The sequence below is a fragment of the Eubalaena glacialis genome, chromosome 9 (genome assembly GCF_028564815.1).
Source record: "Eubalaena glacialis isolate mEubGla1 chromosome 9, mEubGla1.1.hap2.+ XY, whole genome shotgun sequence".
In the NCBI taxonomy this organism is placed as follows: Eukaryota; Metazoa; Chordata; class Mammalia; order Artiodactyla; family Balaenidae; genus Eubalaena; species Eubalaena glacialis.
In genome coordinates, this window is record NC_083724.1 from 67,928,888 (window position 1) to 67,945,476 (window position 16,589).

A 16,589-nucleotide genomic window follows, 5' to 3' on the forward strand; every position below is an offset into this window, starting at 1 on the left:
GGAAAAAATGCTTTGTTTATATGTAATTTTTAGTTAGGATTTAGATTCATTTCATTATATGCATATTTTTCATCTACATGAATAATTGGTAGGAAATTTGAAAGTCATGCAGGAAACAAGGCAGTTTCTGTTGGGCAGGACTGATACAGACTTTGCAGTACATCTAGTGTTCCTGGCTCTCACCCATTTCAGTGCTAATCATTGTGGCACTCAAAAGTGCCCTCACTAATTTCCAAAATATATGTCTAGGTAGTATGCACTCTTTGAGAACCACTGATACAGGAGAAAAGCAGAGAAACCAGCTTGATTAGTAAAAATGGAAAGAACTCCAGACTACCCTCTTCCTAAAGATCTGTATAAATCATAATATTTCACTTAGCACAGCTGAGTAAGAGTCAGATAATTTACTGAGTGACTACTCTGTTAGGTCAAGCTTTACTAATGGAAAGAATATGATAAACAGAAGATAATTCTAAGTAGAATAATTAAATGAAGGATGGTAGAAGTTCCTATATTAAATTTTTGTGTTAAAAAAAAGTTTTTCAAGTGAAACCAATAAGAAATATCTTGTATAATTTAGTCTAAGTCCAAGATTTGTAAATCTCTTTTTTCTCCTTTAAAAGAAATTTCTACTCTATGTCATGAAAGGTATTTTTATACCTTTTTAATATATATTTTCACATATATTCATTTTTAATGAAAAAATCCCATTTTAAGTGATATCAGTAATCTTATATTTTATCAGATCCAATTATAGCAAAAACTATTCTTTTAAAGAAATGTCCTCTTTTTTTACTCTCTTGAATCTTGTGAAACTTGCATAGGAAATAGAGAAAAACATTATTAACTTGTTTCCCTTGAGAATTTTAGTAGGGTGTACTTATAAGTGTAATCAAAATCATATGAATACTTAGTGCTGCTGCTGTTAAATTTGTAATGAGTTGTAGGGTTTCTTTAAAAATACCCCAACTGGCTCTCATCCAAGTAACTTGTTTGCAGAGCTTAGATGTAATACAAATCAGGAAAGACGTGGTTAACTGTTGACCCTATCAGTAAAAAATTTCAATTTCTAAGTATTAAGACACTATTCATATTCAGTATGTATTTAAGAAATGTATATCATTTTACTCATTTGAATATATGAAGTCAGAGCTAGAAATGATGATCTTTAGCCTTTGGGCTTATTACCCAGAAAGTTGGTAATATTTCATTTAGATTAGCGTGATAATGCACTATTCATATGAATTGATTTCAGTATAATTTAAATAAACTTAATGTTCATTTACATGCATTTTACAGGCTTACTGAAAATCCTTTACCTTACAAAAATGTGAATTCTAGAAATATATCATGGTCTATTATAAATTTTTAGAAGTCAAAAATTATTTGAAGGAATATCGATGCCTTTCTTCTGAAGTCTATGTAAGAATTAAGTATTATGAGCAGTTTTTAATTGTCTAGACTCTGGCTTCCATTTATTAACAATACTATATATGTGGGCATTAGTTTCCTCAGGCCAGTCCACTAAGGCCTTTTTGTGCAATAAAATACAGTGCATTAAGAAGCAATTATCACCCCACTAGGATGGAAAAAAACAAAGTATTGAAATCTATTGCTTAGGAAAACCAAATTTAATTGGGGAGAATGAGGCAGACCTCATGAGACTTCTACGGATATTCCAGAGTTTGATAGCCTCTGTTCCTGGTAACTCAATCACTGTCTGTAACTTCACTTGAAATTTTATGGCTGTTCTTTATGTAGGTACAGATACAGTATTAATATCGCCCTGAAACACCAACTGTTATTTTTGGTGATTTGGCATGTTTATTTCTTTTTTTCTTTTTTCTTCATTGTTTGAGTGGTTCAGTTGGAGTGGATTCTTTTCCTCCAGCACACACACACCTTACGTAACCGAAAAAAAAGTATTGATAAAAGTGGTAGAGGAAAAATAAAGAGAATATGTGTATACAGTACCTGTGAGGAATAGGTATTTCTGTTTCGAATTAGCTGAGTTTAAGCAATAGAAAGCAGGAGAAAGAGAGTGAAAAAGAGGGATTTAGAAAGACATTGCTCAGTTTCTCTTCAGGACATCAGAAGGCCCTGCCATCTTCTCGCATTTCTATTGGGGAAGGGAATCAGAATGGGAATGCACTGCAACTTGATGGTCATCGGTAAGCATGCCGTGTGTAGATCAAATATCTGGAGGGCTGAAACTGAACTTATAATATTACCATATGAACATTGAGAAATTCTTATAATAGTGACAATGATGAATTAATCTGGATATACTTTTGGTTCCATATATCTCTCTGTATTTAGTATGTGGTATGCACGTTTTAAGGGGAATTTTATCTTAGTAACTACAATAGAGGATTTGAAATAATAACAAACCTACAGTTGAGCAATTCAGCTGTATGCTATGAATAAACCAAACATTGATTGTTTTTCCATGAATACTTGAAAGTCAGTTGTATTAGTTAGTTTTCCAAGTTGCACATATAATACATTTTTGCTGATTCTTTTTCTGTAGTTGTGGAAACAGAAGTTTAAGCAATGTGGTTTAACTTCAGTCCAGTTAAAATTCATCAGTTTTGTTATTCAGATTATTTTGAAACACACTATATTGCAAGTATCACATAGATTAATAGTTACTATAAATGCCTATAATGTCAAAGCTATTAATACAAATAAAAAGATACATGTTAAATGCTTATAGTATTGGGGGCTGTTTTAAAAATTAAAAGTATTAGTAAGCTGTTTTAAACAATTTGACATTTGAAATAATAGTGTTGATTTTCATTTTGAGAAATAATATTCAGACATATTTACAAAATAATTATTGGGCATTATCTGGAACTTACATTACAAAGGATAAGGGCATTGAATTAATTTTACTCCTTGTAAATGTTACTGAGAGTAGCATATCTATTATCCATATGCAGATATCCATATTTCTTTGATAGAATCTAATTTGAGCACATCAGGACAGATTGGCATTTTCAGTACCATAAAAACTGCTTTGTTAATTGCAAACCATATTTAGTATGACCTTATAACAAAGTAGCACCTTAAGTGTCACACTTTGTCTTTAATCTGCACACTAGAGCTGGGTTCATCTGTATTAGACAACTGCACTTCATGAAGAGTTTTTTTCTTGATAGGCAATTAGCAGTAATTAGGAAGATTCACCTCAGTAAGATGTCAACATGAGATTGTTTAAAAAAGTTGAATGTCAGTGACTTAAAAAGAAAGTTCTTCTGACACATAGGTATGGCATGTGAAACATGAAATGTTAATTTAACTTTTCTGCTTATTATTCATGCACAATATTATTTTGTCATTCAGACGCTACACTGACAGAGTGTAAAGGGTGTTAAAATAGTGCTGCTCGAATAAAGAAAGGATTAATCTACCATTGGCCAATTAGCCAAAGGATACTTAATGGTCTCTAAAGGCTACTGAAGTCTTAACTACTAGCAAAAGCATTGGTAAAAAGTCCTCTATATTACCTTCATTTGCTTGACATTTTGTGAAACATAGTATAGGCTTTTAATAACTAAATTTGTCAGAAAATAGTTTATAAGTGAGTGTTGTTGTAACTAAGTGTATTTTTCATAAGAAAATTTTGTTACATAAGTAATTCCACCTCTGCCTAAGATCTTTGTTCTTTTTTTTCTTTTTTTTTTTGGTTGGTGGTTTTTAATTTTTAATTCTTTTTCTTGAAGATCTCAGGTATCATAACGAAGGAAAATTCATGTTTTAAATTTAAAACACTTGTTACTAACTTGAAAGAGTTATTAATCTGAACTATTTATCTTTCTAGATAAGTGCTTTTATGGGAAATATTTTGCTAGTGACCTAGAAACTTATGTACTTTTCTTTGTAACGCATATGTTTTAATTAAGTGATTGTGCTTTTAGTCATACATGGATGACATGCAGAATTTTATTTCTTTCAGTTTTATTCCTTGTAAAAGAAAAATTTTCCCAATGAAAGAATATTAATACTATCCACAGGAGGGAGAAATATCATTAAGATATGGTGACTTTCTAGGAGAGTCTTGCTTATAGAATTTACATGGATATTGTTCAACTAGAATTTTCTCTTCAGTCTCTTTTGCTTTAGTTCTGGTAACGAAATCCTTATGTTATAATTTTTTAAGATCATAATATAGGATTTTAAAATTGCTGCCTCTACTTAAATGTGAACCAGAAAAAAACTGATTGTGAGATATAAATGAACTTATGTATTCAATATGAAATGATTTCATTCACTATTCTCAGTTCTATGCAAAATTCAAGATTAAAGATTTTGGTGAAGTAATTGGAAACAGACCATTCCCATTAAATGATTGCTTTTTCCTACTTGGACTGTCAAGGCCTTTGGGTTTCAAAAGGAGAAAGAAAAATAAGAGACTCCACTATCATTATAGATGGAAACTAACCCTCACTTTCTCTGGTTACTTATTGACCTTTTCTAACATTTGACATCTCACCTTTGCCCCAGCATGGACTGGAAAGAATCCTTCTGCCACCAACTATTTCCTCCATAGGCTTCCCAGAAATCCTGCTCCTGTGACCCTGACATTCACCCTCATGTTAAGCTGGGTTTTCTAGCATTTCCATGTGTCTACTTTTCAGATCCCACTATCCCAACTAAGAACATTTTCAAATTTTTTAAATGTTTCATTATTTTAAGTTTCTAATCCAGTGGTGAAAAATATATGAGGATAACTGAATAGTGTTTTTCAAAGCTATAAGGTCGTTACTGTCCAGGAAAAAAAAAAAAAATGTTAGGTCAGAATCAACCTTTTATTAGAAATGAAGAGCTATACTGCATCCTATTCCTTTACTGCTCCTAAACTAGTTGAATACTCAAAAGCATTTTCTTTACACAACTAGTATCATGTCCATTGAATAGGCAGATGTTGAATATTTTATTCTTTGGAGACAGCAAGATCAGAGAGTATCTAAAAATATATTGTTTGGGGGGGCGATTAGGGAAATGATTCTTTCCGGTTTCATTTTTTTCTAAACCCTTTTCTTCTTTTCATTTGGGCTATAGAATATTTTCCACAGGCCCTGTTTTATTTTTTCTGATAATTCGTTCTTGAACATTAAAATGTTTACCGAGGCTCCCTGCTGGAGAAGAGACCCTCCAATCTCATCAGGACTGCCCTGAATTTACTCAGCAGTTTCTGATAGATGCCTTCTCTAGAGTAAAAGTTGGAAAGCAGGATGATTGTATATCTAGCCATGGCCTTTAATGTTATACCTAGCTTCCGGGAAACATTTGACAAAACAAATCAGGAGGAGTACACGGAAGGAAACTGGCTGTAACTCGCATTTACCAGACAGGATTTGAAGGCAGCAGCAGTTCCATTAGCTCCCCGATTTGTTTCTCTGTAGCACTTACTGTAGTTTATCATGATATATTTCTAGGTTATAGACTGGTAACTACCTAAAGGCAAGGATTATAACTTTTTTATCATCGAAAATATAGAGCTAATACAGTGCCTACCACATAGTATGTAAAAAGGAATGAATCACAGATATTGAGTCAGGTCCTGAATGTAGATCTTACCTAGCAAAATCTTGCAGAAAATATCAAGTTGGGGCCCAGAATAAACAAAAGGCATGAATGAACTCCCATGTAAGAGAATAAAGGAGAGTACATCCAGGGAGCCTTATCTACCCTGTCCATGGGATTACTGCTGAGAGCAACAAAAGGAAACTTCTGGCCAGAGGCTTTTTGCTTGGCAATTAAACTACAAAATGCAGATCTGGAAGAGGCAATTTATATTTCTAGCATAGAAACTGGAACAGTTTTTTTAGAGCTATTGAAAAAATAAACACAAAATTATGGATGAGGAAAAGAAAAACCAGAGTGAGGATGTTATACAAACTATGTACTGTGGATTCAGGACACTTGCTTAAGGGAAGGTAGGGAGGCAATAAGGGGAAAAGGAATAGGTTCAAAAAAGGGGCTGCTTTTTAAAATTTGGGATTCATACTAGTTTTCCATGTTATGTAACAAATTACTACAAATTTAGCAGCTTAGAAACGATATACATATTACCTCACAGTTTCCATAGTTAGGAGTCTGGCACAGGTTAGTGGGATCCTTTGCTCAGAGTATCACAAGCAGCCAAGCTGCCTTTCTTTCTGGAGTTCAGGCTTTTCTTCCAAGCTTCTGTGTTTGTTGGGAAAATTTAGTTCCTTGTGGTTGTAGGACTGAAGTACCTGTTTTCTTGCTCAAGGACCATTCTCAGCTCCTGAGGTCTTCCTTAGGGCCTTACGTTATAGCCCCCTCTGCAGTCCTCTCATAACATGGCAACTTACTTCTTCAAGGCCAGCAGGAGAATCTTACCTCAGGGAGAGCCCCTGGCTTTTTTTTAAAGGTCTCACCTGATTATTCACCAGCCAGGGTAATCTCACTTTTGATTAATTCAAAGTCATGTGACTAGGGACCATAATTTACATCTACAGAATCCCTTTGCATATAACATAATGCAAATAGTGTAATCATGGGAGTGATAGCCTATCATATTCACAGTTCCAACACACATACAAGGGCATAGGCCATTGGGGGTCATCTGAGAATTCTGCCTACGACAGTGCTCATTACTGAATAATGAATTCTCTAATATTTCCATGTTTCTTCTTACAGTTGCTTAGAGGGTTCTTTCCTTTTTAGAGACTTATGCTTCTTCAATGTTATATTTAAATAAATAATAACTAGTGTCTCATTTTAAACTTTTAGAGTGTTAACTTCTATTTTATAACCTTTGGTTAGGATAATTGACTACACATAAATCAATACAAATCTCAGTATTATTCTCATTAACATCAACTTTTAAGTTGAAATAGACTTTTAAAAGATTGTAAAGGAAGTGCACTGCTGGGGAAATAAAGAGTCAGAATAACACATCTGCCTTCAATGAGCTTGTATCCTAGTAGGGAATCCTAAGTTAAGATCAAACAAATAACTGTCACTTAAGACAAAGTAAAGTTTCTGTCATGAGAGAAATTACAGAATTATTTGGTATTTGTATGTGTGTGCATGTGTGTGTATGTATATAGCAAAGCTTTTTATTAATTCAGGTCCTCAGCCTTTAGGACACTTCTTAGACTCTGTATGGTAGCGTTTTCCACAAGCTAATGATGCTAACAATAATACTGTAAATTTAAAGTTTACCAAGTGCCATCACAGATTTTTTAAAAAAAATTCTGCCCTCAAGATTACCTTTGCTAGGTAAGCAAGCATCATCTCTGTTTTTAAACAGAGAAACAAAGTCAAGTGCTTGCTCATTGTCACTCAGCTGGTAAGCAGTAGACCCCAAATTAGAATCCAGAAATTATGACTCTTCTATGTGTTTTAATATTATTTATGATTTTAATGTAATGTGACTTAAATATTTTTAAATCTTTGATTGGACATGGAAAGGTAATAATATAGAAATAGGAATCATGCTTCTGATAAAAAAGAAAAATAATTTTAAGAGTGATTTTAATTTATTGGTAGATTTTACAATACAATCACTTTTTTTAAAATAAATTTACTTATTTTTGGCTGTGCTGGATTTTCGTTGCTACACGCGGGCTTTCTCTAGCTGCGGTGAGCGGGGGCTACTCTTCGTTGCGGTATGTGGGCTTCTCATTGCGGTGGCTTCTCTTGTTGCGGAGCAGGGGCCCTAGCCACGCGGGATTCAGTAGTTGTGGCACGCTGGCTCAGTAGTTATGGCTCACAGACTCTAGGGTGCAGGCTCAGTAGTTGTGGTGCACAGGCTTAGTTGCTCCGCGGCATGTGAGATCTTCCTGGACCAGGGCTCGAACCTGTGTCCCCTGCATTGACAGGTGGATTCTTAACCACTGCGTCACTAGGGAGGTCCCAACAGCACAATCACTTTCTAACAAGGTCACCACAAAAGTCTCACATTCCAAACCAAGTATAAACAAAAGAAAGTTATTATTTATCATTCTTGTCTCATCTATAAAACTTCTCAATTAAGAAATAGAATGCTTAAACTGAGAGAAGTTAGTAATAGAGCCATAATTACTTGTCCAAAATGCTAAGGGATAATCAAAGGATTCGAAACTGATAGAATGTATGATTTGTCTATTTCTTCTATTTTGACAGGTGCTCTGTAGCATTTCTAGGCATATATAATTAACATCAGAAATATGTTTTAAAGATTATAGAGTTAAAATAGTTTAATCAAAGCATGATTTATATTTTAATAAATTGCAAGTCATTTGGTTTACTGTCTCCATAATTTCAATATTTCTTTGTTTACTAAATTTTTATACCATTAAATTGAAGTTAAAATCTACATGTGCATATCTTTTAAAGAGATATATTTATTGTCTTGGTCTTTGCTCAATGAAGGATATATTTATAATGTCAGGATTTGCCACTGTGGAAAGAATAGATCTAATGGCATACAAGTTTAACAAATGAGAGAAGCCACCAGGAAGAAAAGAGCCTCATCAAAATTTAGTCTTCTGTACGCAGATGTAGAGAATGGACTTGAGGACACGGGGAGGGGGAAGGGTAAGCTGGGACTAAGTGAGACAGTGGCATGGACATATATACACTACCAAATGTAAAATAGATAGCTAGTGGGAAGCAGCCACATAGCACAGGGAGATCAGCTCGGTGCTTTGTGTCCACCTAGAGGGGTGGGATAGGGAGGGTGAGAGGGAGACTCAAGAGGGAGGAGAAATGGGGATATATGTATATGTATAGCTGATTCGCTTTGTTATACAGCATGATTCGCTTTATTATACAGCAGAAACTAACACACCATTGTAAAGCAATTATACTCCAATAAAGATGTTAAAAAATTTTTTTAAATTTAGTCTTCTCTGTTGCCTGAGATTCTACCTAGAATTGTAGCCATGAATTATGTCTTAACAAATGAAAATCTCAAAAAGTCTAATTTAGATGCAGAACATTAACTTTAGGATTGATAAATGTTCTGCTGCATACTATTTAAGTAAAAGCTTAATAATACTACATTGCTAATAAAAGTGTATTTTAATTTATATAGTAATAAAATAATAGAAAGATTATATATAAAAGCTGAAATCAGTATGTGTCTTTATAGCACCATCTGTGCGACAAACAGGTAGACTTGAATTTTTGAAACCTTTCTTCTGTTTCTTCTTCTTTCTTCTGTTTCTGTATACAAAAGGCATTGCTTTTAGATACCATGGTGGGGGCGTGGGGATGGATACATAGGTTAACAAAGGCACAGTCCTCTCTCAAGCCTTTGCTAGGGCCGTGGTTGAGGAACAGCCATAATGCTATGCGAGCTAAGAGAATGGAGAAGCTACTTGGTTGTAAAAAGGAGACAACTGCAGAGAAGATTTCATAAAGGAGGAAATACTAAGCTACTGTTTATGCATGAGAGAGATTTCAGCAGAAGGAAACACCATGTGTAGAGTCATCAATGTAGAAATGGCTGAAAGTTTTGGGGAAGGGCAGACAAGTTTGACTGCAGGTGATGTGTGACTGAAACACAAATTGAAGTTAAATCTTACAGAGCTTTATTATAACCAGAAACATCTGAGCTTTATTCTGTTGGGCTGAGGAACCCCTGAAGAGTTTTGAATAAGAGAATAACAGGTCAGTGTTGTTTTGGGAAGTTGTATAAAAGATGGTTTGAATGTAGAGAAAGGTTGCCCATAGGGGAACGGCTATTGCAGTGGTCTTAGTGGGATGATGAGTCTTCATTAAGAAAGTGGCAGAAGGAAATGAATATGAGAAATATTACATAATTTATAGAACCTGACGATTGGACACAGAATTAATAAACAGGGAGGGAGATCTATTCAACCTTGAATGATAACCAGGAAGATTTTCAGATTTAGGGAAATTATGAGTTTGCTTTTGCTTTTTGATGTTAATTATTTGTTACCTTTGGGACAATCCAGGAATGAATATTTCCTGAAAAATATAAAAAAACACGCTTTTAGATCATAGGTTAAAATATAGCCAAAGAAAATTTTTTTTTCACCGAAACATACTTGTTATTTCACCAAAACGTAGTTTAATCTCAAATATATCAAGCCCTAGTTTTGAATTCATGATCTAAAATATTCATATTTAACAGTATACACATGTATACACAAATATATATGTAATTACAGATTTATTGGTATACTTTTTAGAAATTGTGTTTAAACATAGTGTTAATACTTAAGTAACTTATGTCCCATATATATATGACTATACATGTTAGCCACATCTTTTACTGTTTTAATTAAAATTCTTAACAAAGAAAGAATTTTTTCCCCCTCTGAGAGACTTCAGTACCATTTTGTATAATTGTTCCTTATGTTAAACTACCATTATTATAAGCTTCTTTGGAATAATAAAGTAATAGTGCAGTTATCCTCTTAAGGATCTCTAAGTTGTTATGCCATTATAGCTTGGTGGCATTCTGCTGACTACAGATGGGTGAATAAAAGGGGCTAACATTAAGGCGGTTTCTTCTACAATTTCATAAAAGCATTACCAGTATGTCATTTAGCAAAATGTTCATGTTATTAAAAATTTAAATGTAAGTTTAGTGCAATCTACCTCAGCATTACAAAGAGGACTTGTCAACTATCAATCAAGTGCATAAAACTGAGTGAATGTGTTTGTATGCTATTTATTTGAACTAAATCTCTAATAAGCCTCTTCTGCTAATTGGACTTAACGTTTCTGTTGCTAAATGAGAAGCATTTTGGCTGCTATATAGGGTAGTAAGACTTACCCAGTGGAATAAACAACTAACATCTGTTATCCTGTCCTGCTCCAGCTTGGCTTTTACCAGTTAAGTACATCAGCCCTAAGTCAAGGTTATCAAATATGTGAATCTCTGGCACACCCATGTTTATATGAAGGCAAAGAAATAGCACATCATGAGTAAAGACCAGCCAACCAAAAGATATTGAGTACAGCTGGTCTATTTTGTTTTAACCTTTACAAGCCCTACAACCTTAAGCAAAAACTAGTGGAAGTTAGAATTTTTGTAGTTTTTATAATTATTTTTGTAATCAGTGTCACTTTTTTCTTTAGCATTTTCCTACCTGTACAATTTGCTGATAATTGTTAGGTTAAATGTAATTACTTTTATAATAAATTTATATTTATTTTCTTTAAAAAGAAGCTAAATTTGGATTTGGCTGAGCTTCGGAAAGAAAAAGAAGATTTACTGAAGAAATTGGAGTCTTCATCCGAAATCACAAGTTTGGCTGAAGAAGTTGCCCGGGTAACAGTTCCACAGATACAAGTTACATCACTTGGCCCTTCAAGGAGCATGGATTTGGAAATGAAGCAATTGCAGTGTAAACTAAAGGTGATTATAAATTTTATTAACGATGAAAACATTTATTAAGTTACTGAATCCTTAAAGACATGTTTCTATCAATTCTAATTTAATTCTACTAATAAAGGTAAATTATGGTATAAATAATCCCTAAATTATTAATACTACATTCAATCTCATCTTTCTATTTTAGCCTGGTAGATTCTTATCTGGTAACTTATAATACTATTCTCTGAAAAAATAGCAAGACACCATGAAATCCTAACTTAGGAGACGATGGAAACTGGCCATTATCATTCTATTCCACTATTCAACTCCTCTCTGCCTGCCACTGAACAGAATTCTTTTTGAACATAATAATGTATCAACATAAATAGAATTGCTTTCCTGTACACATTTTGCTGCTGTTTTAATTTGGTGGTTCTTTGTTGGAGATGGGGAAGGAGGAGGGAATTAGGGGAAAGGAGAAGAAGCACAGAGCAAAGGGGAGTTGGTTTAATCAAGTTAAACTTGAGAGTGAGAATAAAGACCAGTGTTCCTTTTGCTTATAAAGAATTGTGTCTAAGTCCAGGTGAGACTGTCAACAACTTAAAAGTAAGGCTGGGGCTTCCCTGGTGGCGCAGTGGTTGAGAATCTGCCTGCCAATGCAGGGGACACGGGTTCAAGCCCTGGTCTGGGAAGGTCCCACATGCCGCGGAGCAACTGGGCCCGTGAGCCACAACTACTGAGCCTGCGCGTCTGGAGCCTGTGCTCCGCAACAGGAGAGGCCGGGACAGTGAGAGGCCCGCGCACCACGATGAAGGGTGGCCCCCGCTCGCCGCAACCAGAGAAAGCCCTCGCACAGAAACGAAGACCCAACACAGCCAAAAATAAATATAAAAATAAATAAATAAATTAACTTTAAAAAAAAAAAAAAAAAGTAAGGCTGGCCTTAGGTTAAAGAGAATTATCTTGTAAAAAGTGGGATTTGTGAGTTCTATTCGGAAAGTTCACTTTCGTGCTTCTTAAAACAAGCTCATTTATTCCTCACATATTAATTATTTTCTTCAGTGGGGATTGCTAGCTGGAAGCTAAAAGGACAGTGCATATGGGACCATAGCTATAATGAGAGTTACTAGAAAGAAAATTCTGGTTGAAAATGCACAGAATACACTAGAAATGTAATAACCATGACTGTTAAGAGGGTATTAGGGTATAGAATTATCAAATAGACTTAGTTATTTTCAATCCAAAATATTATATGTGTGCTCTTTCTAATAATAACATCTTTAAATGAAGGATAACTAGTAAGATAAACTAGGATAAAGTTTAAAGTAAATTTGTGTACTATTGCTTGAAAATATTTTGCTTTGTTATTAATAATCAGATATTCCAGTTGGTATTAATTTAGATGCTCCTTAAATACCATTTTCTTCAGAGAGTTTTTATGTGCAGAACTTGCCTCAACAACTACATTTTATAAGTTTAAATACCTTACATAATAGAAATGAGAAAAAATAGTCGTGCAAGTTTGGAACTATATATCTTCTCTTAAGATATGTTTCTGTCTCTGAAAAAATGGAGTAAAATGTATAAATTGAACATTTCAGTGTTTAGGTTTTATATGGAGGATAAAATCATTGTGGTCTTCTTTGATCTTATCTACTACAGATACTTTTATTCACAGTTCAGTGATTCTTCTTATATTTAAGTCTTCATGTGCCTAATATAACTTTTGTTTTCACCAAGATAAAATAGAATGTTAAATCCAGTAATGTCTGATCTGACGTCTAAATTTTTTAAATTGTTAATAGTTTTAAGTTGATTTTTATTTTATTTATTTCATTTTACTTACTACTAATACTCTAACAATTTTTGGTAATAATAGGCCCATATGGATATCTGTAAGCTTCTTGCATGCATCATGGTTTACCATGGCATAAGTTTTTACCCATATATAAATCTCTCTCATTTTGAAGGAATGTGTGAGTTACAAAGGTTAGACTAATGAGAATGCCTAAAGCAATTTAGATCATGCTTTTGATGTAAGTTTGAAGTGACATTATCCATATCTAACCTGGAGTCCTGGAACACTGACCAGGCTGCATAGGGACAAAAAGGGTAAATCTTTACTTTTGTCTTATTTCATGCTTTAATATGGAAATATCCTGGAAGACTAGGTACTTTTAAGTAAATAATACTCTTGATACTACAAATTTCTGTTTCGATATTGTATTAGATTGCTAGGGCTGCCATAACAAAATACCACCGAGTGGCTGGCTTGAATAATAGAAATTTATTTTCCCATAGTTCTGGGGTCTAGAAGTCCAAGATCAAAGTATTGACACATTTGATTTCTTCCAAGGCCTCTTTCCTTGGCCTGTGGATGGCCGCCTTCTTGCTGTGTCTTCACATGGTCACCCCTCAGTCTATGAGGTCTGTGTCCTAATTGCTCCTCTTATAAGGACACCAGTCATGTTAGATTAAGGCCCACCCATGTGACCTCATTTTACTTTAATTACCTCCTTAAAAGCCCTATCCAAATACATTTTGAAGTACTGGAAGGGGAGGTTAGGACTTCAACATATGAATTTTGCCAGGACACAATTCAGCCTATAACAGATATCAGATTGCTAACATAATAAATTTCCGAGAAATAGCTTATTTTCTACTTGATGTTTTCTATGCCTAGTAAAAAAAAAAAAATGGTTAGATTTGAATCTCTTAAAGGTCTACATCCATCTTTTTTATTTTATCCAATTAATATTAGACTTTTCTATGTAAATTCGTAGGTGTACTTCTGAGGTGTACATGGTTCATTCAGAAATTAGAGTGCTCATGTGCATTTCTGTGTCTTCATTTTTACCCATATTAGACATGTTTCCTCAAGGAACCCAACTTTATATAGATAGATAATAAAATATTTAGTGACATATAAATTCCTTCCAGTGAATAATATATACATCAGTTATTTATATTTAAATTTGTAGTTCTTTATACAATCTGGATTGAGTAGTACTCCAACTTATATTTGTGATTATTTTTGACCTCCTGATTGTTGAAAGGACACCTTTTGGTATATACCATGTTCTCTTCCAGTTTTCCAGTAAGTTAAAATGAAGAATAATAGTTTTTAAACTACTGTTAATTTATATATGATCTATTGCCAGTCTAGTTCTAAGTCTTTTAAAAATATTAACTCATTAAATACTCGTTTCAACCCTATGAGATAAATTCTGTTATTATATCTATTTTACAGTTAAGCAAACTGAGTAAGTTAATTGTCCAAGGTCACACAGCTACTAAGAGATAGAGCTGAGATTAGAACTCAATCCATAGGACTCCAGCATCCATGCTTTTACTCATTTCGCTATGAAAAATTTTTTAAGTGTTTAATAAACTTAAACAGGAAAGCTCTAACCAAGATAGATTATTACCATTATGACATCTTTGAAATATGTGGTTTACTCCAGATTTTGTCACGCTGCAGATAAGTATTATGTTGCAGGAAATGGAAAAGGGTCAGAGGACCTGGGTTTTGATCATTTTTTGTCCAGTAACTTCTTGTGGGACCTGATTGAGGAAATTACTTAGCTTCTCCAGAGGTCTAGTGCAGGGATACCTTTCTACCCTCTTCAAAAGGATTTTTGAGGATTAAACAAAATAACTATGAGATTTAGAGAGTCTGGCAAAAGTATTTATCAAGCTGGCATTGTTTTATTTATTATAATTCTGTAATCCCTCAATTATCCAGAAGTCAGAATTACAGCATTTTTCAGCCACCTAAAATAACAGGCTTAAGTCTAAAAACATAAAAGAATCAAACAGCTATCTTAAAATCCACTTAATTTATTCTGTTGAAGATATTGTCAGGCTTCATTTACTGCCTTTTGTCTTTTATTTTAAATACAGCTGTAATGAGTTTATTTGTTTAACTTCTCAGCAGAAAACACCTCAAAAGCAGCAAATTAGAAGTATGTATATTAAGGGCCAGGATGCTTGTTTTTAGGCAGGAATATTGAGAGAATCAAGAAATTATGATCAACAGATTGACAGAAAAAAAATATAAAAATGCTAAGGTAAAAATACAAAATTAGAAAAACAGCAGCCTGGGACCATTCAGAGTAGGGCTGAGTAGCCATTTATATCATAATAGTTCTTAAAGGCATCATTATATAATGATACAGTGATAATAAATTAGATACAGTAATATAACATAATTAATATAGTGATAATATTTATAATATCATTATATTAAAGTATCACTATTGCTTAATGTAATTGTGGATTGTCATTTCTAAATGAATGAACAATCATTCCAAAAAGAATTTAAGTTGAATGATTAAAGCAAAAGCTTCAATTTTTTGGTAAATTTACAAGTGTGGAACATCTTACTCTGGCAATGCTAGAAGTAAGACACCATATGTCACTGTAAACATGTAAAATATGATGGAAATTTAGATTGCATAACACAAAATTTAATCAAAACTTTTTAACATTCAATACAGTTGCCAAGTTGAGGTAGCCTTGGGTTTTTAAGAAAATTAATATAATATTTAATGGAAATTTAAAATTTACATATGCCATACCAATGAGATATTTAAAGTCTGTCTAATGAATTTGACTCACATTTACATTGTGTGGTTAATGGTTTCATCTTTTCAGATTTATATTTTTTAGAATAAGTTTGTCAAACCTGGAAATAGTTCTCATAGAAACTATTGACTATAGTTATTAGAAAAATTAGCGAAATAACTACTACAAATATTTTTAAAGTTACATTTTATTTATATTATTTAATACTTTTTAAATTTAACAAATGAATTAATGTATGTCAATGCTATCTTACAGGTAGAAAAACCAAAATATCAAATCACTAAATAATATCTCAGAGTACATGTTTTCTTGGAACTTGAGTCAAAATTGAAAGTTAGGTGTCCCTAACACTCTAGCTACTACCTCTGGCTCCTAGGCCATACAGACAACAAATACCACAAAGGTGTTCTGCTTTGAAAAACTAATAATTATGTATAAATACTTTAATAATTAGTATTGTTTATAAGTTCAAGTAAGGAAGTATTCAGTATTCATAAGGTTCTTTATCAGTTATCTTTTACTATCTAACATTATCCTAAAATGTAGCAGCTTAAAACAACAGCAGTTTATTACTTCTTATGATCCAGTGGTTTCACTAGGTAGTTCTTTTGCTGCTGTCTGCTGGGTCCCCTCATATGCCTGCATTCTTCTAAACCAAGGATTTACCTGGGCTGGAAGTTCCAAGAGAGCCTCA

General features: G+C 33.4%; 1 protein-coding gene across 1 annotated transcript in view; it reads left to right on the forward strand.

Moving 5' to 3' along the window:
- CNTLN (centlein) overlaps positions 1 to 16,589 on the forward strand; it is a 337,062-nt gene that overhangs the window by 267,177 nt on the left and 53,296 nt on the right. The window contains exon 19 of the mRNA XM_061199082.1: positions 11,159 to 11,350. Coding sequence (XP_061055065.1) covers positions 11,159 to 11,350 — 192 coding nt within the window. The remainder of the gene's footprint in view (positions 1 to 11,158; positions 11,351 to 16,589) is intronic.